This window comes from Lutra lutra, chromosome 13 (assembly GCF_902655055.1).
Source record: "Lutra lutra chromosome 13, mLutLut1.2, whole genome shotgun sequence".
Lineage (NCBI taxonomy): Eukaryota > Metazoa > Chordata > Mammalia > Carnivora > Mustelidae > Lutra > Lutra lutra.
The window spans coordinates 82,200,579-82,225,066 of NC_062290.1; the positions used below are offsets into that span (position 1 = coordinate 82,200,579).

At 38.7% G+C, this 24,488-nt stretch overlaps 1 protein-coding gene across 1 annotated transcript in view; it reads left to right on the forward strand.

The window, feature by feature from the left end:
• Positions 1-2,046: 2,046 nt before the first annotated feature.
• Positions 2,047-24,488, forward strand: part of CNTRL (centriolin) — an 89,503-nt gene continuing 67,061 nt past the window's right edge. The window contains 6 exon segments of the mRNA XM_047699376.1: positions 2,047-2,173; positions 9,259-9,500; positions 16,703-16,833; positions 19,444-19,574; positions 20,977-21,118; positions 23,895-24,081. Of these exon segments, the coding sequence (XP_047555332.1) occupies positions 9,290-9,500; positions 16,703-16,833; positions 19,444-19,574; positions 20,977-21,118; positions 23,895-24,081 (802 nt within the window). The 5' untranslated portion in view covers positions 2,047-2,173; positions 9,259-9,289.

Sequence of the window (24,488 nt, forward strand, 5' to 3'; positions counted from 1 at the left end):
GTTTTGTGTATATTTTTGATGGATTTTAATGTTTTTATATGTTTTGTATTTTGTATATTTTGTGTATATTTTTTATAACATTACAATGAACCAGCACACCATGATTTGATAACGGAACCCACCTGAATATCATTACAGACTGCGAGGCAGAGCACTGAGGTTATGCAATAAATCCAGTTCTCTGGCGGAAAAGAGAAAAAGAATGTCAAAACAAACAAAAAATGAGAGAACTGAACTTCAGAGATGTACACATTCTAAACTAACAAATATCCATTTAAATGCAATAAAAAATGAATATATCTTCCTTTTAAATTTAAAATCTGGAGCTTTTTAGGAATTTTGGCTCTTCTACAACTCCAACAGCTTCCTTCTGTGTTGCACAAATAGTAAGAGACAGGTGGGGAGCTTCATTCACGTGAATGTGAATAGTGCCCCCTGTTGGAATCACCCAAACTTCGTATTGAGGTGAATCCACTTCTGACTTGAGGAAAAACTAGAAGTGCCCAGTGTGGCTTACATATGGCCCCTCTTCCCACCTTCTTTTTAGCTTCCTTCCAGATTTTTGCAGCAGCCATAATGATCTACTCAACAACCAGCTGATTGTCATGTTTTTTCTTCCCCTTTTCCCGAGGTTTGCACAAGTTGTTCCCTTTGCCAAGCAAATTCTCCCCTCACTGTCCTACACCTTGACTAAATTCTTTTCCTCTTTCAGGCTCAGGATGAAATGTCACAATGGAAAACTTTGCCTAATAATAACTAAAACATATTGAGAATTTACTGTGGGGCAGGCACTTAGCTCTAAGTTCTTTCACAGGCCTTAACTTTCATAATTATCAGGAAAACTGTAGGAAGTAGGGATGATTACCCCATTTCATGGATGAGGAAACTGAGGCACAGATAGAAGGAATTTCCAAAACATTGTTACAAAGATAGGACCATGAACTCTCAGATGAATTTAGAAACTGATGGTGAGCAAATGGCTAAGAATGAGGGATTGGGTATCCTAATGAGGTTAAACATTGTGCTGGGATGGGCGTCTTTTGAACAAATTACTTAAGATTCGAAGATGATGGTAAAAGAGAGGTAGTAACTGCACTGGAGATTTCTGGACACGGTGCAGCCTTTGGTGGGGACACGGTTCAAGCTACAAGCTGGGAAATGGGAGGCTGGAGTGGAGGAGGGTGTCCTTGACGATGTTTTTGGTTTTTCTTAAAGATGTTATGCTTATTTAGAAGCGAGTGTGGGAAGCAGAGGGACAGGAAGCGAGAGAATCCCAAGCAGACTCCCCGCTGAGCAAGCAGCCCCACCTGGGGCTCGATCTCACCACCCCAAGATCATGACCTCAACCGAAATCAAGAGTCTGAGCTCAACCGACAGAGCCATCTGGGCGCCCTGACGATAATTTTTTTTTTTTCTTAAATGCACAGTTTCTGCTAAATTCTCTTTAAATAACTGCTGGATGGATACGGTGAAATGCAGCATTTTCAGGCAAGCCCTAACTGAAGTTTCCTCAGAGGCTTCTCGCTTTTGCTTCTGTCCCCAAGCAGAGGAACATTCTCCACAGCCCACGGGAACATTCGCTGTCCAGATTCCCAGGGTGGTCTCGCTCCCTTAACCTCAGGTGGCAACCGAGTCCAAGCCCGGCGTTTCATCCACGTCTGGCGTCACTGGTCCCTGAAGGCAAGGATTCGCCTCAGAAGGAGGCCGCGCAAGGAGAAGCTGCTGCCAGCATCGGAAGGGCGGGAGCTTGGCGGCAGCACCAAGTCTGTCCCTCAGGTCCGCCTCAGGCCCAGCGGCCCCGCAGGAGCGTGTTCGAGCCTCGGCGTGAGGCAGCGGCGGCTTCGCCTCAAGAAAGGGAGATGGGCTAGTCTGCGGCTGCAGCAGGAGACCTCGCCCCCTCACCCCACACGGGCTGCACACCTTTAGGAAGCCTCGCGACCCTGAGTACCCGAGGCAGAGGCGGCAAAGGCGGCGGGAAGCTGGGCCCCGCCTTCCCAACGGATCAGGGAGGGGCGTGGCCGCAGCAGGCCCCGCCCACGCCGCGCTCCGGCCCCTGGGCAACCGGCATAACACAATAAAATGGCCGCTGCGTCGCTGGACGCCTAGAGGGAAGAAGCTGCGCGTCTCCAGCCCCGCCTCGTCCCGCGGGCCTGCTCCGCTTGGCTCCCTGGCGGTGAGTGCCAGGCCCGGTCGAGGCCGTTGTCCGGCACCGTGCGGAGCCGTGGGGGCCCGTGGCGAAGGCGGGAAGGCCTGGACCAAGCGTGGGGTGGGCCGGCTGGGGATGGATTCGGGCGCGGGGGCGTGTTCCTGGGAATTGGGATTGGATGAGAAGGAGGGGAGGGCCCGGAACGGGCGTGGAGAGGAGGATGAAAAAGGGAGGTTCGGATGAATACTGAGGAGGTCACGGGTGGGGATGGCGGGGGCGCGTGGGCATAGAGAACCCGAGTGTGGGGAAGTGTGGACGTCGGGGTGCGGCGCCGAGAAGGGTGGGGGTCCCGCCACCCAGAGGAGGGGGGAGGGACTGGGGTGTGCCAGGTGTCTGTGGGGAATGACAGGGATAAAGGACGGTTTGAGTGTCGTGTCGTGGTATCGTACGGAGTACAGTACATGGACAATGATGAGTTAGGGTGTTGGGGAAAAATGTTAAATGGAAAAGCAAATATTTTGTTGTATAATGATTAAAGGATGGGTGAATTTTCATGTCAAAACTTGGATCCAAGTCTTGATTGTGCCACCTTGTGTGTTACTCAACCTGCTCTTGACTTTGGGCATGTTCCTTAATCTTCCTGAGCACGTTTTCTCACTTGTAAAAATAACTTCTGGTTACCTTTGAGTCTACACTATGTGTCAAATCCAATTCTAAGCCCTTCACGTACTAACTAATTCAGAATTTAAAATAACTTGCATGAAGTAGCCATCTTCAGTTTAAAAGTGATGAAACTGAGGATCAGAGAGGTTAAGTAATTTGCCTAATGTCACACAGTAAATGGAGAAGCAGGATCTGAACTCCGGCTGTTTAGTCCTAGAATCCAAGCTCTTAATTCTCAGTGAAACACTGCCACTTGTAAAAGAGGTTACTAATTCTGACCTTATACATTATCTGTGAGAATTTAAATTTGCTAATGTCCTTAGAGTGCTTAGTACAGTCCTCTTTTCATTCATTCAACAAATATTTATTGTACATCAAACAATAGAATCTCTGCTTTCTTGTAGCTTAGAAACAAGCAATAGCCAAGTTGTTGCACAAATGATTATATAATTCTAATTGTAAGATGTTATAAAGGAGATTACTTGGTGCAAAGACCATGTATAAGCGGGAGATATAATCCTTTTGTGCATCTTGAGTGTAGAAACACTACTTTCTCAGTTCTGTTTTTAAAGCCTCACACAGTTCTCAGTGCATAAAAGTTACTCAATAAAATTGAATTACTGAATAAATAAATTAATGGGAAGAGATGAGCAACATGGGCTTTTAGGATACCTGAGTAGAATGGAGAGAGACATGAGAGGAGAACCCAGGATGTTAATAGAATGAAGAGGGAGGTCAGGGTATTAGAAGGGAAAGGTTAGTAGTTAAGCAATCATATTGGGATAAAGAGGAATATGTCAAGGTTTGGCTATTTTGTTGGAGGAGGAGAATAATTTGAAGTAAGAGTATTGGAATGGATTAGGATGTCAAGATATTTGCTAAGATGAGTAGTTTGGGGAATCAGGACAGATACAGAAGTGTTGAGGTAGGATATTGGAAAGAACTACAGATAAATGGAGGCTAATACAATGTTGGGAAAGTGGGACAGAATTTGTGGGGAAACTTGGCAATGAGAATGAGATGAAGGATAGGAGGCAGAGGTTGACAAGCGCAGGATGGGAGGATTGCCTTTGGTGAGGAATGGGAATCATCATATTTGAAAGGACTAGAGAAAGTTAAAGAGTAAGGTATTTAAATGGGTCAGAGGGTATGGGATGAAGTAGAATTGCAGGGAAAATACCGAGATGTGATTAAAAGGCTACAGGATGGAAAGGAGGATATGGAGGTCAAGAAATCGGGATGGATTTTTGCATGTTGGAGTGGACTGGAAAGAGAGAGGGAGGGTTTGGGGATAATGGTGGTCTGTCTTATTTGGAAAAGATCAAAGGAGATGGACAATTAGAAGTGAGAGGAAAGGCCTAATAGAGGGGGAGGTATAGTCTCTAAGAAGCTATGTGTCAGGAAAAAAAAAAAAAAAAAAAAAAAAAAGAAGCTATGTGTCAGGGCAGGGGAGTGACAGGATGGATGGTGTTTTCTGACCCATCAGTCATATGACTCTGATAATCCCATTATTTCAGTAACTTTCTCTTATACTGCAGACCCCCTTCTGGGCCTTCAGAATATGTCTCCAGCTCCCGACTTTTTTGCTTGTTTTGTTTTCTCTTTATTCTACCCCTTTATACACTCTAGCCCTACCTCTCAACTGTCATCATCATCATCATCATCATCTTTTTTTATTGTTTGGTCTTAATGTGATTACAAATGACATCTAGCGTCAGACAATCTCCCCATCTCTCCCTTAAAATTGTAGCTGACCATTTACTACATCTAGGTGCTAGTCTCTGAAATAATGCTAGCCATTCTCAAACACAGTCCAGTTCGCTATTACTGAGTTCGCTATTTTATGAGATTGTGATATGTATCTGTTGTTTCACTGTCCAGGCCTTACAGGAGCTATGGCAACCCAGGGACGGGATCTGGGAATGCACTGTGACTTTGAAACTATCACTTAATCTTTCATGTTAAAATTCATAAAAGAAAGGAACTGACCTAGATTTCAGAAATCCATTCTAATATTTTTTTTAAATCTATAAATCTATAAATCTAAAGCAGATATTTTCTGATCAAGAGAGGTAACAGAGTTCCTCATAATAGTCTAGTGAAGCCTGAAAGGTCTTAGTCATTGCAATGTTATGAAGAGAATTCAGGATGGTTCAGTATTGTAAGAATTTAGAGAGAGGACTAAGATGTGGGATACAGAATAATTGCATTGCCTAAAAATATAAGATGTGCTTTTTTTTAAGCCAAAAAACAATAGAAATATATATATATAAAGCATGTCTTTGTAGTATGTGGCAACATCCTATTCTAGTTATATAATTTTCTATCCTGTTACAGGGTAGGGAAAGATATATACACAGAAGTGAGAGTTGGTCCCTGTCACTCCCCTCTTTTATTTTTATAATCTCCTGCCTTCATGAAACCTACATATAACTCAGGAATAAATATATTTAATTTTATTTGTTTATTTATTTACACAATTTTATTTTTAAAACACATACCTCTTAGCTATCCTCAGGTTTGAGTATACTATTCTTTTTTTTTCCTTAAGATTTTATTTATTTATTTATTTATTTATTTGACAGAAAGAGATCACAAGTAGGCAGAGAGGCAGGCCGAGAGAGAGGGGGAAGCAGGGTCCCTGCTGAGCAGAGAGCCCGATGCGGAGGTCAATCCCAGGACCCTGGGATCATGAACTGAGCCAAAGGCAGAAGCTTTAACCCACTGAGCTACCTAGGCACCCCGAGTATATTATTTTTATTTAGAAAGAGACACCCTTACAAGTCAGTACAGAATCAGTATTACTAAGAGATTTGTTTCCATGGCAGAGTGGTGTGATAGTAGCGATAGAAGTTTTTGCCACACTTGGGAAATTAAGACCAAAAGCTTTGTCACAGGCATAAAGAGCAGTTACGTGAATTGGAGGTGGCTTTTCTGATCTATATGGATAGTTTATCATGAAAAAATGAGAGAGAAAGTAAGGACACATAGAAGTTTGCAGTTTAAAGTAAACTGGACTTTTGGCACAGGGCAGTTGGCCATACTGTAATGTATAAGTGAAATAATGTATAAGTGAAATAATAATCACTTTTTAAAAACAAATGTAACAGATTTTTTTTCTCTTCAAACTCATCACCGTAAGAAGCTAGATCATGAGTTCAGTGATGCTATTATATTAAATTTTTTGTTTTTCCTTCAGGAATTGCCTTATGTGCTATCTGTTGATCAAGGTCATTTAGTGTTATTTATTCTGGTCTAGTTTGTGTGCGGCACCATGCTAAGCTTTAGAGAGCAAATCAAACATGATCTGGACTCCTGAAAACTCAGCAATATGGCACGGTAATGAAGACGTGGGCTTTGAAATCAGATCAGGATTCAAGCCGTGGATTAGCCAATTAGTTATGGGACTTTGAACAAATTACTTAATCTTTTTAGAGATGATAATACCTATTCTGTACAATTGTTATACTTAATCCTCCTAATGTGATGATACGTATAAGAGCTTATCACAATATTTGACAGATGGTAAAGTTAATGTTCAACCTGGGAAAATTAAAACAAGGTGTAGCTGAAGAAATGGGTCTGATTTTCTGGTGAGATGTATTAATAATTCTCAAAGCAAGACCCAGAGAGGAATTCCAGACATGTTTTGGGTAAGATCAGCATTCCTAGAATGACTGTATCATCAAAGAAAGATAGTGTATCTCTTAATTATTGGTTAATTGACTGACTATATTAATGGCACCTCTCTTTTCCATATATATGTTCCAACTGTTTAACAAATAAGTTTCTTCATAGTCCCAGCCTGTATAACAATACCTATGTACTTGTGAAGGTGTTCACACATCAAACCATTATAATATCTCATTCTAATACCAATTTATATAGCATTAACTTTGGAGCGGCCCAAAATCTTTGAACTGAAAACTTCTCTAAAAGTTAAAGATTTGGGGCGGCACCTGGGTGGCTCAGTGGGTTGGGCCTTTGCCTTTGGCTTGGATCGTGTCTTGGAGTCCTGGGATCGAGCCCCACATTGGGGTCTCTGCTGGGTAGGGAATCTGCTTCCCTCCCCCTCTCCCCCCGCCGCCTGCCTCTCTGCCTACTCATGATTTCTGTCAAATAAATAAATAAAAATATTTTTAAAAAGTTAAAAATTTTAGGGGCGCCTGGGTGGCTCAGTGGGTTAAAGCCTCTGTCTTCAGCTCAGGTCATGGTCTCAGGGTCCTGGGATCAAGCCCCGCATTGGGCTCTTTGCTTGCAGAGAGCCTTCTTCCTCCTCTCTCTCTCCCTGCCTCTCTGTCTACTTGTGATCTCTCTCTATCAAATAAATAAATAAAATCTTTAAAAAAAATTAAAAAGTTAAAGATTTTATTTATTCATTTGAGAGAGAGAGTAAGCACAAGAGAGAGCACAAGTGGGGGTAAGAGGCAGAGGGAAGGGGAGAAGCAGACTGCTGCTGAGCAGGGAGCCCAGCACAGTACTCAATCCTAGGACCCTGGGATCGACCTGAGCTGAAGGCAGACAGTCAACTGACTGAGCCATCTGGGTGCCCCAACTTTTCTAAAACTTAATTTGTGTTTTGTCTTCACATTTTAAGACGGGAGAGTTGGGGAGATTATAGATATTGAGCAAAACTAAGATCATTGTTAATACAGCCTTGCTGAAGACCTATCCCATTTTATAAGATTTTTTTGTCTAAATTTTGTCAAACATGATTTTTGCAATGGTTATACTTACAAAAGTAATTGTATATCATGAAAATCTTTTTTGCATAAACCTGACCTTGCGCATTAGGAGGTGTTGAGGACTAATACAGCACAAGAAGATATCCTTTGTTGAGGTATTAAATAAGTGCCCTTTATCAGTTCTTCAGAGTACTCCATTAGATAAAATTAATTATCTACTTTCTGCTAAGTTCTGCCCTAGGCCTGGAAGAAATCAGTGAACAATATGCCTACTTTCGTGGGACTTACATTCTACTAGATTAGTTACGTGATTTGACTTACAAATTAGTTTGAGAAGAGAACTGATTCTCACCATTACTATAGTGTCTCGCCTAGTCATTTACCATTCCGGACTTTAATTTTCTTTTGAAAAGTAAAGGGATTTGACTAAGATCCCTTTCCTAATAAGTGCTTTCGTTCCTTCTGGAAGACCTGAACTTCAACAAAATTGATTTTGTGGACAAGCAATAGTAGGCACATGGGTTTGAAGCAATCAGATGTTCTTCTAATAGCATGAGACAAATATGAATGAATATTGGAAACCAAATGTTTAACAGAGGAGGCAGATAAAAAACTATTCTATGATTTCATTTACATATAGTTCAAAAATAGATTACAGAGTACCTGGCTGGCTCAGTCAGAAGAGCATGCGACTCTTGATCTCAGAGTTGTGAGTTCGAGTCCCATGTTGGATGTAGAAATACTTAAAAATCTTAAATAGTTAAAAAGAAAATCTCTGGTATTGGAAATCAGGTTAGTGATTACCCATGTATGTTGACTAATGATTGGAAGGGGGTACAAAGTGGCTTCTGGGGTTCTGGTAATATTCTGTTTCTTGATCTGGATACTGGTTGTTCACTGTATAACAGTTCATGGAGCTGTGCACTTATGATTCATGTGTTCTATACGGGAGGAATGGGTGAAGTGATAAATTCAGTTTGGACATGTTAAGTGTAGGATGGCAATGAAATTTCAAGTAGACAGTTGGGAACAGGAGTCTGGAACTCAGAGAGAGGTTGGATTGCAGATAAAAACATCAATATACAGGTGACATTGGGAGCCATGGGTGTGTATTAGATAATCTAAAGTGAGATTGCAGAGAGAATCAAAGAGACTTAAGGAGTTCTGACATTTGAAGATTGGATACAGGACTGTGAGTGAGCAAAGGAAGCTGAGGAGTGGCCACAAAGGTAAGGGGATACCAGGAGAATGTGGTGTCCCAGAAATGAAAGAAGAAACTTTATCAGGAAGGAGAGAGTAGTTGTCAGTATTATATACTGCTGGTTGTCAAACATTTCCAGCTGCCTACATTCTAGGACCCATTTTGGATATGAGGGATACTGTGATTAGTTTGGTCCAATAGAGAAGAGAAAGACAGGGAAGACTTCTGGCTGGAGCATGTGTCAGTACAAGAGCCTCTGGAGATCTCTTTTCCCTCTGGCAATGTGATCAGTAGTGTTTGAAGCAGTGTCTGCTTCCATCAGCTTGGGAGTAGTATGGGTCCTAGCATCTGTAGCCTCTGAGTTTATAAGTTTGTCATCTTCAGAACTCAAGAAATAAGGGTACTTGACTGGCTTAGTTGGTAGAATGTGTGACTCTTCATCTCGGGGTCATGAGTTCAAGTCCCACTTTGGGTGCAGAATGTAAAAAAAGTTCTAGAAGTAGATAATAGTTTTGAGAGCTCTAAAAAATTGACCTTGTTAAATATGCTGAAAACTCTTACAGGTTTTGATGGACACCTGGCTTTATTCTTGCCATGAAGAAAGGTTCTCAGCAAAAGTTTTCCAATGCAAAGATGCCACCATCACCTCACTCTCCTAGTCCACCATCCCTTATGTCCAGTATGAGATCTAGGTCACTTTCACCTTTAAGTGGATCTGAGACTCTTCATTTTGGAGGACAATGGAATGAGCAAGTTGAGATTACAGATGAAAACATGGTGCTTTCAGACTACCAAGACCATAAAGGTAATGTTTTTCTTTTTTAATTTTTTAAAGATTTATTTATTTATTTATTTATTTGAGAGAGAGAGAGAGAGAGAGAATGAGAGAGAGAGACCATGAGAGGAGACAGGTCAGAGGGAGAAACAGACTCCCCACTGAGCAGGGAGCCCGATGTGGGACTCGATCTTGGGACTCCAGGATCATGACCTGAGCCGAAGGCAGTTGCTTAACAAACTGAGCCACCCAGGTGCCCCAAAGGTAATGTTTTTTAATCTAAGAATTTGAACACATATTCTAGAGTAGAGATGGAAAATTACCGAACTTATATTTTTGGTCCAAGTGAAATATATATCTTTGTACTAACATGACCTATTGTTGATACCGACAGAAAGCGTATAGGGACAGTGGAGGATGAAGGCCTCTGGGTGAGGGTGAAGCTGTCTAACAGAGTTAGGAGAGGGGAGTTTCCAGAAAGAGGAAGCTTTATTTCCTGTGGTGGGAGAGTATCTTAAAGCTCGTATGCCAAATTAGGCATCATCCTTGGTTAGAAGAAAAGCATATCTGTTGACTTCAGAGTGAAGTGCCTTAATTCAGTACAAAAATGTGATCTACCCTTGGGTTGTTCCAGTCTGCTTATTGGCAAACTGTTTATCATGTCCCCATAAGGGACATGTATATGTTTCTCCAAGGTTTTGTTTTTATTTTTTTCATGAAAGCAGTCTATTCTTGTGGGAATCTGTTTTCAGAAATACATTCTTCTTTTCTAAAAGATGATTTAAAGTAACTGAATGTGAATGAAATCTATGTGATTTCTTTGCTAATGAAATCACAGCTATATCTCTGCTCAGTTTTGATTACTAAACTTGATCAGCGATTGAGTTTAAACTATACACTTGCTGTCAGTTGGTATACTGTTGACTCTAATTTGACTAATATTTTAGAATATTAGTCATTTTCCTTCCTAGAACAGCCCAAATTAAGGGAAAAAAGCATATAATTTTGAACCAAAATAAATGTAATATTAACTTATTGTAAATAATCATAGGGAAACTTTGTCATACAGCCTGGATCTGAACCCAACATTAATTTTTTCTGACTCCTAATTAGGATAGGGTGTGCTGTCCATGAAGTTACTACTTTGGGTTATTCTCTGTTTAAAAGAGCAACAAATCTGAGATGCTCACCATTTAAAAAAAAAAGGGGATTTTTAAGAATTCTGGTGTTTCTGAAGTTTAGATTGGAATTTAAAAAAAAAAACCAAAGAAACAGATTAGTGACAGTTTATTAAAACAAAATAAAACAAAAAACTAGGTAATTTAGCACTGTAAAAAATGGATAACTATTTTAAAAAACAGCAAAAACAAAAAATTAGGGGCACCTGGGTGACTAGTTGGTTAAGCATCCCACTCTTGATTTTGGCTTAGGTCATGATCTCAGGGCTCTGAGATCCAGCCCTGTTTTGGGCTCTGCTCTGGGTGTGGAGTTTGCTTAAGATTCTCTCTCTCCCTTTTCTTCTGCACCCCTTCTCTCTCTCTACCTCTCTCTCTCTCTCTCTCCTTCTCTAAGAAAAAAAAATATATATATCGCTAAAACTTTAATGCTGCATATGATTAAAAGTATAAATTTTGGAGATTCTTCTGCCTGGGTTCAAGTCCTGGATTTCCACATCATTAGACACAAGATCTTGAGCAAACTATTATAATTTTTAAAAATAAATGGAAATAGGGGCGCCTGGGTGGCTCAGTGGGTTAAAGCCTCTGCCTTCGGCTCAGGTCATGATCCCAGGGTCCTGGGATCGAGCCCCACATCGGGCTCTCTGCTCGGCGGGGAACCTGCTTCTACCTCTCTCTCTCTCTGCCTACTTGTGATCTCTGTCAAATGAATAAATAAAATCTTAAAAAAAAATTGAAATAATAATTTGTATTTTTTAATTTTTAAAAAAAAATGTGCTCAATACATGGTTATTTATTTATTTTAATTTTTTTTATTAACATATAATGTATTATTTGCCCCAGGAGTACACGTATGTGAATCGTCAGGTTTATATACTTCACAGCACTCACCATAGCACATACCCTCCCCAATATCCATAACCCAAACACCCTGTCCATACTCCCCTCCCCCCAGCAACCCTCAGTTTGTTTTGTGAGATTAAGAGTCTCTAATGGTTTATCTCCCTCCTGATCCCATCTTGTTTTTTTTTCCTTCCCTACCCCCCAAGCCCCCTACTTTGCCTCTCAAATTCCTCATATCAGGGAGATCCTATGATAATTGTCTTTCTCTGATGGACTTATTTCGCTCAGCATAATACCCTCTAGTTCTATCCATGTCATTGTAAATGGCAAGATTTCATTTCTTTTGATGGCTGCATAATATTTCACTATAGAAATATACTACATCTTCTTTATCCATTCATCTGTCGGTGGACAACTAGGCTTTTTTCATAGTTTGGCTATTGTGGAAATTGCTGCTATAAACATTCAGGTGCATGCGCCCCTTTGGATCACTACATTTGTATGTTTAGGGTAAATACCTAGTAGTTCGATTGCTGGGTTGTAGGGTAGCTCTAACTTCAACTTTTTGAGGAACCTCCATGCTGTTTTCCAGAGTGGTTGCATCAGCTTGCATTCCCACCAACAGTGTAGGAGGGTTCCCCTTTCTCCACATCCTCGCCAGCATCTGTCATTTCCTGACTTGTTAATTTTAGCCATTCTGACTAGTGTGAGGTGGTATCTCATTGTGGTTTTGATTTGTATTTTCCTGATGCTGAGTGATGTGAAGCACTTTTTCATGTGTCTGTTGGCAGTCTGGATGTCTTCTTTGCCGAAATGTCTGTTCATGTCTTCTGCCCATTTCTTGATTGGATTATTTGTTCTTTGGGTGTTGAGTTTGATAAGTTTTTTTATAGATTTTGGATACTAGCCCTTTATCTGATATGTCGTTTGCAAATAACTTCTCCCATTCTGTAAGTTGTCTTTTGGTTTTGTTGACTATTTCCTTTGCTGTGCAGAAGCTTTTGATCCTGATGAAGTCTCAATATTTCATTTTTGCCCTTGCTTCCCTTGCCTTTGGCGATGTTTCTAGGAAGAAGTTGCTCTGGCTGAGGTTGAAGAGATTGCTACCTGTGTTCTCCTCAAAGATTTTGATGGATTCCTGTCTCACATTGAGGTCTTTTCCATTTTGAGTCTATTTTTGTGTATGGTGTAAGAAAATGGTCCAGTTTCATTTTTCCGCATGTGGCTGCCCAATTTTCCCAACACCATTTGGTGAAGAGACTGTCTTTTTTCCATTGGACATTATTTCCTATTTTGTCAAAGATTAGTTGACCATAGAGTTGACGGTCTATTTCTGGGCTCTGTATTCTGTTCTATTGATCTATATGTCTGTTTTTGTGCCAGTACCATACTGTCTTAATGATGACAGTTTTGTAAAAGAGCTTGAAGTCTGGAATTGTGATGCCACCAACCTTGGCTTTCTTTTTCAACATTCCTCTGGATTTTCAAGGTCTTTTCTGGTTCCATATAAATTTTAAGATTATTTGTTCCATTTCTTTGAAAAAAAAAAAAAAAAAGCGATGGCATTTTGATAGGGATTGCATTAAACATGTAGATTGCTTTAGGTAGCATAGACATTTTCACAATACTTGTCCTTCAATCCATGAGCATGGAATGTTTTTCCATTTCTTTTTGTCTTCCTCAATTTCTTTCATGAGTACTTTATAGTTTTCTGAGTGCAGATTCTTTGCCTCTTTGGTTAGGTTTATTCCTAGTTATCTTAAGATTCTGGGTGCAATTGTAAATGGGATTGACTCCTTAATTTCTCTTTCTTCTGTCTTGTTGTTGGTGTATAGAAACGCAACTGATTTCTGTGCATTGATTTTATATCCTGACACTTTAGTGAATTCCTGTACAAGTTCTAGCAGATTTGGAGTGGGAGTCTTTTGGGTTTTCCACATAAAGTATCGTATCATCTGCAAAGAGTGATAGTTTGACTTCTTCTTTGCCAATTTGGATGCCTTTGATTTCTTTTTGTTGTCTGATTGCTGAGGCTGGGACTTCTAGTACTATGTTGAATAGCAGTGGCGATAATGGACATCCCTGCCGTGTTCCTGACCTTAGCGGAAAAGCTCTCAGTTTCTCTACATTGAGAATGATATTCGCTGTGGGTTTTTCATTGATGGCTTTGATGATATTGAGGTATGTGCCCTCTATCCCTACACTTTGAAGAGTTTTGATCAAGAAAGGATTCTGTACTTTGTCAAAAGCTTTTTCAGCATCTATTGAGAGTATCATATGGTTCTTATTCTTTCTTTTATTAATGTATTGTATCACATTGATTGATTTGTGGATGTTTCTGAACCAACCTTGCAGCCCTGGAATAAATCCCACTTGGTCGTGGTGAATAATCCTTTTAATGTACTGTTGGATCCTATTGGCTAGTATTTTGGTGAGAATTTTTGCATCTGAGTTCATCAAGGTTATTGGTCTGTAATTCTCTTTTGATGGGGTTTTTGTCTGTTTTGGGGATCAAGGTAATGCTGGCCTCATAAAATGAGTTTGGAAGTTTTCCTTCCATTTCTATTTTTTGGAACAGTTTCAGGATATAAGATATTAATTGTTCTTTAACTGTTTGGTAGAATTCCCCTGGGAAACCATCTGGCCCTGGGCTCTTGTTGGGAGATTTTTGATGACTGCTTCAATCTCCTTACTAGTTACGGGTCTATTCAGGTTTTCTGTTTCTTCCTGGTTCAGTTGTGATAGTTTATACGTCTCTAGGAATGCATCCATTTCTTCCAGATTGTCAAATTTGCTGGCATAGAGTTGCTCATAATATGTTCTTAAAATTGTTTGTATTTCTTTGGTGTTGGTTGTGATCTCTCCTCTTTCATTCATGATTTTATTTATTTGGGTCCTTTCTCTTTTCCTTTTGATAAGTCTGGCCAGGGGTTTATCAACCTTATTAATTCTTTAAAGCACCAGCTCCTGGTTTCGTTGATCTGTTCTTCTGTTCTTTTGGTTCTATTTCATTGATTTCTGCTCTGATCTTTATTATTTCTCTCTGCTGCTGGGTTTAGGCTTTCTTTGCTGTTCTTTCTCCAGCTACTTTAGGTGTAGAGTTAGGTTTGTGTATTTGAGACCTTTCTTATTTCTTATGAACGGCTTGTATTGCTATATACTTTTCTCTCAGGACTGTCTTTGCTGTGTCCCACAGATTTTGAACAGTTGTGTTTTCATTATCATTTGTTTCCATGAATTTTTTCAATTCTTCTTTAATTTCCTGGCTGACCCATTCATTCTTTAGTAGGATGCTCTTTAGCCTCTATGTATTTGACTTCTTTCCAACTTTCCTCTTGTGATTGAGTTCTAGCTTCAGAGTGTTGTGGTCTGAAAATATGCAGGGAATGATCCCAGTCTTTTGGTACTGGCTGAGACCTGATTTGTGACCCAGGAAATGATCTATTCTGGAGAATGTTCCATTTGCACTAGAGAAGAATGCGTATTCTGTTGCTTTGAGATGGGATATTCGAATATATCTGTGATGTCCATCTGGTCCAGTGTGTCATTGAAGGCCTTTATTTCTTTGTTGATCTTTTGCTTGGATGATCTGTCCATTTCAGTGAGGGGGGTGTTAAAGTCCCTTACTATTATTGTATTATTGTCGATGTGTTTCTTTGATTTTGTTATTAATTGGTTTATATAGTTGGCTGCTCCCATGTTAGGGGCATAGATATTTAAAATTGTTAGATCTTCTTGTTGGATAGACCCTTTGCATATGATACAGTGTCCCTCCTCATCTCTTATTATAGTCTTTAGCTTAAAATCTAATTTATCTGATATAAGGATTGCCAGCCCAGCTTTCTTTTGATGTCCATTAGCATGGTAAATTGTTTTCCACCCCCTCACTTTAAATCTGGAGGTGTCTTTGGGTCTAAAATGAGTTTCTTATAGACAGCATATTGATGGATTTTGTTTTTTTATCCATTCTGATATCCTTTGTCTTTTGGTTGGGGCATTTAGCCCATTTACAGTCAGAGTAACTATTGAAAGATATGAATTTAGTGCCACTGTATTGCCTGTAAGGTGACTGTTAAACTGTATATTGTCTCTGTTCCTTTCTGGTCTACTACTTTTAGGCTCTCTCTTTGCCTAGAGAGAGAGAGAGTTCTTGAAGGTATTTTCAGTATTTCCTGTAGGCTGGATTGGTGTTTACAAATTCTTTTAGTTTTTGTTTGTCCTGGAAGGTTTTTATCTCTCCTTCTATTTTCAATGATAGCCTAGCTGGATATAGTATTCTTGGCTGCATGTTTTCTCATTTAGTGCTCTGAATATATCATGCCAGTTCTTTCTGGCCTGCCAGGTCTCTGTGGGTCAGTCTGCTGCCAAAATAATATTTTTACCATTGTATGTTACAGACTTCTTGTCCCGAGCTGCTTTTAGGATTTTCTCTTTGTCACTAAGACTTGTAAGTTTTGCTATTAGATGATGGGGTGTGGACCTATTTTTATTGATTTTTAGGTGGGTTCTCTGTGCCTCCTGGATTTTGATGCTTGTTCTCTTTGCTATATTAGGGAAATTCTCTACTATAATTTGCTCCAATATACCTTCTTCCCCCTTCTCTCTTTCTTCTTCTTCTGGAATCCCAATTATTCTAATATTATTTCATCTTATGGTATCAGTTATCTTTCAAATTCTCCCCTCATGGTCCAGTAGTAGTTTGAGTAATTTTTATTTTATTTTATTTTTATTTTTAAAGATTTTATTTATTTATTTGACAGAGAGATCACAAGCAGGCAGAGAGGCAGGCAGAGAGAGAGGAGGAAGCAGGCTCCCTGCTGAGCAGAGAGCCCGATGCGGGGCTCGATCCCAGGACTCTGAGATCATGACCTGAGCCGAACGCAGCGGCTTAACCCACTGAGCCACCCAGGTGCCCCGAGTAATTTTTATTTTAAATGTACAAATTAAATTGTAAGTGTAAAGTATATAGTACAAGCTTGGTGCAGAACTAATATTTGTGAAGCATAACTTACTGACATTACTGTATATGTATGCAATTATTATAATGCTATATAAAGTAAAATATTATTAAAACATTGCAGTTATTAGAACTAACCAGCTCTTTCTATATTTGCATGGCTTAAAAATTTTTTTTGGTTATATAACATCAAAATAATTTGTTTTTCAGAGATATCCTGTTCTACTGATGATGATCTGGTTCTGTCATTTCAGAAGCTGATTCACATGCAGGAGTCCGATATATTACAGAGGCCCTTGTTAAAAAACTTACTAAACATGACAATTTGGCTTTGGTGAAGTCTCTGAACCTTTCACTTGCTAAAGATGGTGGCAAGAAATTTAGGGTAGGTTACCAGCATTTAAAAAAAAAGTTTTCTCTGTTTTAAAACTGAAAATTAAAAGATTGTATTAGGTTTATAGTATCATCTCATCCTAATGTCACCTAATTTGTAGCAGACCTTGTATTGTTTCCAGTGAAAGTTCTGTATCGTAAGTATGACATCTTCACATTCATAAGCTCTTATTATTCTATACATTACTGGATTCTTTCTAGAGGTGGGTTGGCAGACTATAACTTGTAGGCCAAATCAGGCCTGCCACCTATTTTTGTAAATAAAATTTTATTGGAACACAGTCACACTCATTTGTATACACATTGTCTGTGGCTGTTTTTGCAGTACAATAGCAGGGGTAAATAGTTGTCAAAAAGACCTTATGGCCCATGAAACCAAAAATATTTACTATGTGGCTTTTTCGATAAAAAATTTGCTGATCCCTGCTCTGGAGTGTTTATTACTTTATTTGTAAACTGTATAACATGAACACATTGTAAAAGACAACTTAAACTTTTTAATTGGAAAACATATAAACTTAGATGTCTACTACATTAGTCTCAAAAATTAATTCCAGAAGGTTGAAGATTTAATGAAACCAGAACAAAACCCACAAAAATGCTTATAGAAGTATTAGGAAAGAATATAGGAGGGTATATTTTAGAATCTTAGAGTTGGGAAAGCCCTTTAAGCAAGCACCAACCTTAATGCCACAAAGAAAAATATTGGCAGATTTAGTGTACATAAAGATTAAAGTGTTTAATGAAAGATATCTTTTAAAAAGTTAAACTCTCAGGGAGTGTTTTCAACATATACAACAATACCTATATAATATAAAGAGCTTATACAATTCAGTAAGAGAGACAACTCAGTGGAAAATGTGCAAAGGATATGAACAAGGCATTCACAAAAGTATTATAAATGGCTAATAATAATATGAAAATATGTTCAACTTTATTAATATCAAAAAATAGGAAAACAATTGATATGATTTTCATTCTTGTATGTCAATGGACAAGAATTAAAAGGATTATTTCAGTGTTCAGAAAGGTGTGGGAAGTGAGTATTATCATATTGTCTTAGTGGGACATACATAAAGCTCCTGCATTTTAGAAAGACAGTTTGATAGTATTCATCCAAATTTCAAGTCTGCTTATTTGATTCAGCAATTGAGTTTATACTTACTGAATTTATACTTACCAACCCAGCAGTTCTACTCCTTGATGTCTATTCTACCAATATTACATGCACAGGTATCCAGAAGTATCTATATAGTCATTTTTTAAAAAATTTTTATTAATTTATTTGACAGGGAGAGAGAGAGATCACAAGTAGGCAGAGAGGCAGGCAGCGAGAGAGGTAGAAGCAGGCTCCCCACTGAGCAGAGAGCCCGATGCGGGGCTCGATCCCAGGACCCTGGGATCATGACCTGAGCCGAAGGCAGAGGTTTAACCCACTGAGCCACCCAGGCGCCCCTTAAAAAATTTTTTTTAAAAGACATGATTCAGGAAAAAAAAAAAAAGCCATTTGGATTTGGCAGTTAAAAAGCCCTTCTATTTCTCAAACCAACCAAATTCAGTCTTTTAGGGCCTTTGTATTTTTCTACTCTGCCTGTTACTCTCTGCCCCGAGGTATTCACACAGCTGGTTTCTTGTTATTAAGGTCTCAGTTCAGTGTACTTCCTCTGTGAGGCCTTATTTTACCACCCAGTTGCCATTAGCTACCTTCTCCATGACTCTTTCATTCTTTTCGACAACAAATATTTATTCAGTGCCCACTGCGTGCCAGGCATTTATGCCTATGCAGTGAACACAGCAGACAAATCTGCCACCTTGGTGCCTTGCATGCTGTCCCATCATGTTATCTTTATTTTCTTGTTAGTACACTTCAGTGTCTGAAAATGTTGTTTATGTAGGGGCTTTCTCTGTGAATGAAAGCAAGAACCTTGGTTTCCTTACTCATCTGTGTATTTCTAGTACCTAGAACAGCCCTGGCGCATAATCCATGTTTGATAAATATTTGTGGAGTGGGTAGGTGGATGACAGTCTTGGGGAGAGCTATTTGAATACATGGTAAAAGCATAAGATATTTTGCCTTCCCAGTAGAATAAATGGAAGGCAGAATAAATGTGAGAGTTCTCACAATAACTCTTGTGAGAACGTGGTCTAGCTCACTGGTATCCATTGCCCAGTGGTGCATGTGGTATGTAGTAAGTATGACGGGTATCCATGAAATAGTGACGTTTTATACTTGAGGGGGAAGATCCAGGAGTGAAAGAGATTAAAGATGCAAGACCGTGGAGGGAGAAGGTAGATGAGGTTGCACAAGAGGATGAGTACCTAGCTCAACTTCAAGGAGAGGAGGGAGAGGCTTAGAAAAGTTGAAGTGGACTTGTTGGATCATCTTGATTTTCTTGATACATAGGAAGTATTGTCCACTGAGGGGCACGGAGAGCTGCTATTCCTGGGTGAAGGAAGCTGTACCAAGGGATTGTCCAGGAGAACAGGAAGCATTTATTATTCTCTGGTGACTGATCAAAACAGCCCCTGATGCACAACCATACATGTACTTTATGTTAAGGCGCCTGTCATATAAAGTATTTATTCATTTGTTCCCAATTAGTATATCGAAAATTTGGAAAAATGCGTTAAACTTGAAGTACTGAATCTCAGCTATAATCTAATAGGGAAGATTGAGAAATTGGACAAGCTATCAAAATTACGTGAACTCAACTTATCATATAACAAAATCTGGTAAGTAAGTAAGTGCTTCTTTAGGTAGCATTGCAGTGGTGTCTTTGTTGAAGAGGTAGGTCGATGTTGCCCACATTACTGAATTGCAAGAGTTCTTTGAAACAGCAGGCACTTGGATCCCAATTCAGTGCTAGTCTAGCGCTTCACATGGGATAACTGCTTTCATGTTTTGGCATTGCTGAAGTACAGTATAATATCTTTCTAGCATTATCAAAGAAGGAGATGCACGAACACCAAATTTTATTTTAATTAATTCCATTTTGATAGGAAGTTTTCACAGATAGAGTCTTTGATCCACTCACTGCCTTATTCCATTAAGAAAGTTGACATGAAGCAGTGTTTAAACCCTGTCATTTTGGTCTTAAAGATATTTCAATGTATTTTGATCCTATGTATTTATCCTGATGTTCTTTGTTGCTATAATACACTCAGTTATGCTTCCATTTCATAATATATATTACTTGAGAAATAAACGTGATAAAACTGACAGTGGCAAAAACCACACATAGAACACTTATTATAAACAAAATGATGCAATTATCAAATATTAAAAATCTTTATACCTGTATACTTCCCCCACCTTAGACTTGGAAGATATCGTGGCCAACAAAACAAAACTGCTAACAGTGGCAGAAGCTCTAATATGGCAGAAAATGAAAGAGGGGAAAAAATGGAGTCAAATCCTTAATGTGAAATTTGTATAAAAAAATTAATCCTGATAAAAATAATTTCAGTAAAATAAAAATGAAAATAAAGAAGTTTGGAAATATTTGTCCATAGAAAATTTACCAGGGACTTAAAATGATAATTAAATTGTAATCAATTAAATTGGGAAAATATCTCATCAGTGAAAATTCATCAATATGAATGATAAATGTTTTATTGATTTAAATATTCTAATTAAAATATTTATGTTCATAAATACAGTGTTCTAGAGAGTCCATCAGTTCAAAATGGCAGACATGTCCTGCTCTGTCATAGCTAATCTTTTGGTGATGACTTAGGATAGTAATTAAGGATATCTCTTGTACAGGGCTGTGTACAACATAGGAAAGTGTGCTGTTGAGTGGTTCAGTTCTCCTGTGGCTGTCCACTAGTACCGCTCCTTGTGGGTAGTGGCAATGCCATGGATAGACTCTCCTTTTCTGTGTTGTGGGATCCTAAAGTCTGATAGTAAGATAAGTAGGATTCCTAGACCCAGTAATGAAAAGTTGGCAGCTTAGCTGTTCTGGTCAATTTCTTTTTAGCCACTTTTGTTTGGTTCTCATTTATAAAAAAGGTTAACAAATTATAATTATGAAAGTAACCCCACATAAAAACCAAGGCTATTTATTCTTAAGCATACAGTTGAGGAATTATATCATTGTATTTACTAAATTTGATTTTATCCTTTGGTTTCCAGCAAAATTGAAGGCATAGAAAATATGTATAATCTGCAAAAGCTAAACCTTGCAGGAAATGAAATTGAACATATCCCAGTATGGTTAGGGAAGAAGTTAAAATCTTTGCGAGTCCTCAATCTGAAAGGCAACAAGATATCATCGGTAAGTTATTCAAAGTAGCAAGAATTTTTTTTTCTCCAAATTTTTAGACTTGTTGAAAAAAATATTAAAATCTAAGTTTTTAAAAAATGAGATTTCTTGGGACACCTGGTTGGCTCAGTTGGCTAACTGTCTGTCTTCGGCCCAGGTCTTGATCCCAGGATCAAGCCCCACATTGGGTTCTCTGCTCAGTGGGGAGCCGCCATCTTCCTTTCCTTCTGCCGCTCACCCTGCTTATGCTCTGTGTGTGTGTGTGTGTGTGTGTGTGAAATAAATAAATAAAATCTTTTTTTTTTTTTTCCAAGAGAGATTTCTTCTTTGAAGTTTCTTGGTCCTTTGACCAGACATCAAATTTAGGCATAACCTAGGATTCTAGGGCAATTAAATGTAGGGATTTCTGGTTTTACCTGGTTTCATGGTAACTGAGAGTTGATCTCTTAGGATTTTTGCATCTATCATTTCATTTGAGCCTCAGAAAACTTTTCTTAGGGAGGCAGTAAAGGGATTATTTTTTTTAATACTATCAGTTAGATAGTATTTTGCCCATTTTCAGGTTAAGTCTCTTACCCAAGTCACACAATTTGTGCCAGAGTCCAGGTCACTGAATGCCAGGAACCAAGTTTTTTATTTATTTATTTATTTTTTTCCAAACGTATGAATTAAGCTTAATTACAGTGTCAGGTGTTTTAAGAGTTATTGTCAGTGTCAGGTTTAATCCCTAGCTCTTTTATCATGGAGCAACTTTGTTATCATGGCTCACATAATCTAGTAATCGTGTATGCTTTCCTTTGGAGTATAATTTATTATTTTCTTCTAACATTTATATATTAGGTGTTTAATAAGTATTTGTTAAATAAAAACATTAATTTACTTAAATCTATATTAAAATTGGAAAAACCATACTTAAAGAACATCAGTCATAGAGAAGACAGTAAAAGATGTGCTTTCTAATATGGGTCTAGACCTGCCTTCTATGACCTTGGAAAAGCCTTTTATCTCTCCAAAACACATTGTTTAAATTGGAGAAAACAAACCCTACCCTGCCTTCCTTGCGAGGGTGTTATGGGGCTCAGATAAAATGATAGATGTGGGGGCGCCTGGGTGGCTCAGTGGGTTAAGCCGCTGCCTTCGGCTCAGGTCATGATCTCAGGGTCCTGGGATCGAGTCCCACATCGGGCTCTCTGCTCAGCAGGAAGCCTGCTTCCCTCTCTCTCTCTCTCTCTCTGCCTGCCTCTCCGTCTACTTGTGATCTCTCTCTGTCAAATAAATAAATAAAATCTTTAAAAAAAAAAATGATAGATGTGAAAATGTTTTAAAAACTTTAAAACACTAAATATCTCCTTAAACCTTCACCAGTGGAAGCCAATACTGATGAACAACATTTGTTTAATTACTGTGCAGGTTGCAATGTCTATGCTTTCTTATTTCATCTTTATAAAGTTCTGGTAAGGTGACTCTGTACCATTTCACTGCAACAGTCCAAGAGCCTCAGAGCCCAAACCCTATACCATGTGGCATAGCATGACCTTGGAGCTCTTGAGGTATATGCTGTGATGCAAAGAGGTAGCCGTGAATCTAAAATTTGCTGTAAATATTCCTCCAAGTAGTCGATTGTTAGATAGTACTCAGTGTCAACTGATGTTAACAGGAAAATCATTCAAAAATATTTATTAATCATTTCTAATTTTTCATGACTTTCTCATCCCAGTTTATATTTGACATTGGCATCAGTAAGAGTGATATGCATTCACTTGTGAGAGATTTATTTATACTGGGTATTAGGAGTAGTATTTCTCAACCTTTTATTTTTACTTATTTATTTCTTAAAAGATTTTATTTATTTATTTAATAGAGAGATAGCAAGAGAGGGGAACACAAATAGGGGGAGTAGGAGAGGGAGAAGCAGACTCCCCGCTGAGCAGGGATCCTGAGATGGAGCCGCGTCCCAGGACCCTAGGATCATAACCTGAGCTGACGTCAGATGCTTAATGACTGAGCCACCCAGGCATCCCTATTTCTTAACTTTTAAAGTTCCTCTTTGGATAAACATAAAAATCTTTTAGAAATGTGAGTATCCTGGGGACACCTGGGTGGCTCAGTGGGTTAAGCCTCTGCCTTCAGCTCAGCTCATGATCTCAGGGTCCTGGGATCGAGCCCCGCATCGGGCTCTCTGCTCAGCGGGGAGCCTGCTTCCCCGCCCCTCTCTCTCTGCCTGCCTCTCTGCCTACTTGTGATCTCTGTCTGTCAAATAAATAAATAAAATCTTTTTTAAAAAATGTGAGTATCCTGTATGCTTACTAATTTCTTTTAACTATCAATTATAACTGTTATCTGAAAATTCACCAAAATCTTTCTTATAGCCATTTATATTTTTGATGTGTTCAGTCAGTATAATGCATAAATAATAGGTTTAAAGTTACACAGACGAATTCAAATCCTGTATTGTTCATTTGTAAGCACTGAGCTTTGGGGAAGTTATTTAACTTCTTCTAACCTTAGTATCTTTGTCTACAAAATTAAGATGTTGTTTCTATCATAGATTGTTATGAGGAGTCATAAATGAAATGGCATATGGAAAATACCTAATACTGCCCTGATACACTATAGATACTCAAATACTTTCCATTCCTCCCCTCATACCACTAATTTTGGATAATAGGTTCTATGAATAGGTTCCTTGCCATGTTGGTAGCAATTTTCTTGATTATTATTTTCTTTAGGTATGTTTTATTATTTTAAAATTAAATTACACTAATACCAATGTTATATATCATTTCAGCTCCAAGATATAAGCAAACTGAAACCACTTCAAGATTTGACATCTCTGATCCTTCTTGAAAATCCAATTGTGACCCTTCCTCATTACATGCAGTTTACTATTTTTCACCTTCGCTCATTAGAAAGTTTGGAAGGTCAGCCGGTGACTACCCAGGACAGACAAGAAGCTTTTGAGAGATTCAGTTTAGGTAAAGTGACATTTAAAAAAACTAAATTTGGGCGGGGGAGAAATTTATGTTCAGAAGTTATCCAGAAAAATATATTGGAGTATGAGCTTTATAATGCTATTAAAATTTTTTTTGGAAAATATCCCCATAAATGAATTAACATAAGCATCATTATACAACAATTATACATTAATATCATTAAGAATTAAATATTTATTGAGCACGTACTGTGAACCAGGCACTATATCTGGCACTAAGGACACAGTGGTGAACAAGACATATGGTATGGGCCTCAATGTAGATTATATTTTAATGGAAAAGAAAGACAAAAAGTGCACAAACCCAGATAAAGTAGCAGAGGAGAGAACCCCCTTTGGGCAAAGGTGGTGTGAAGAAATGACTCTCTGAGAAGTGACATATAAGCTGAC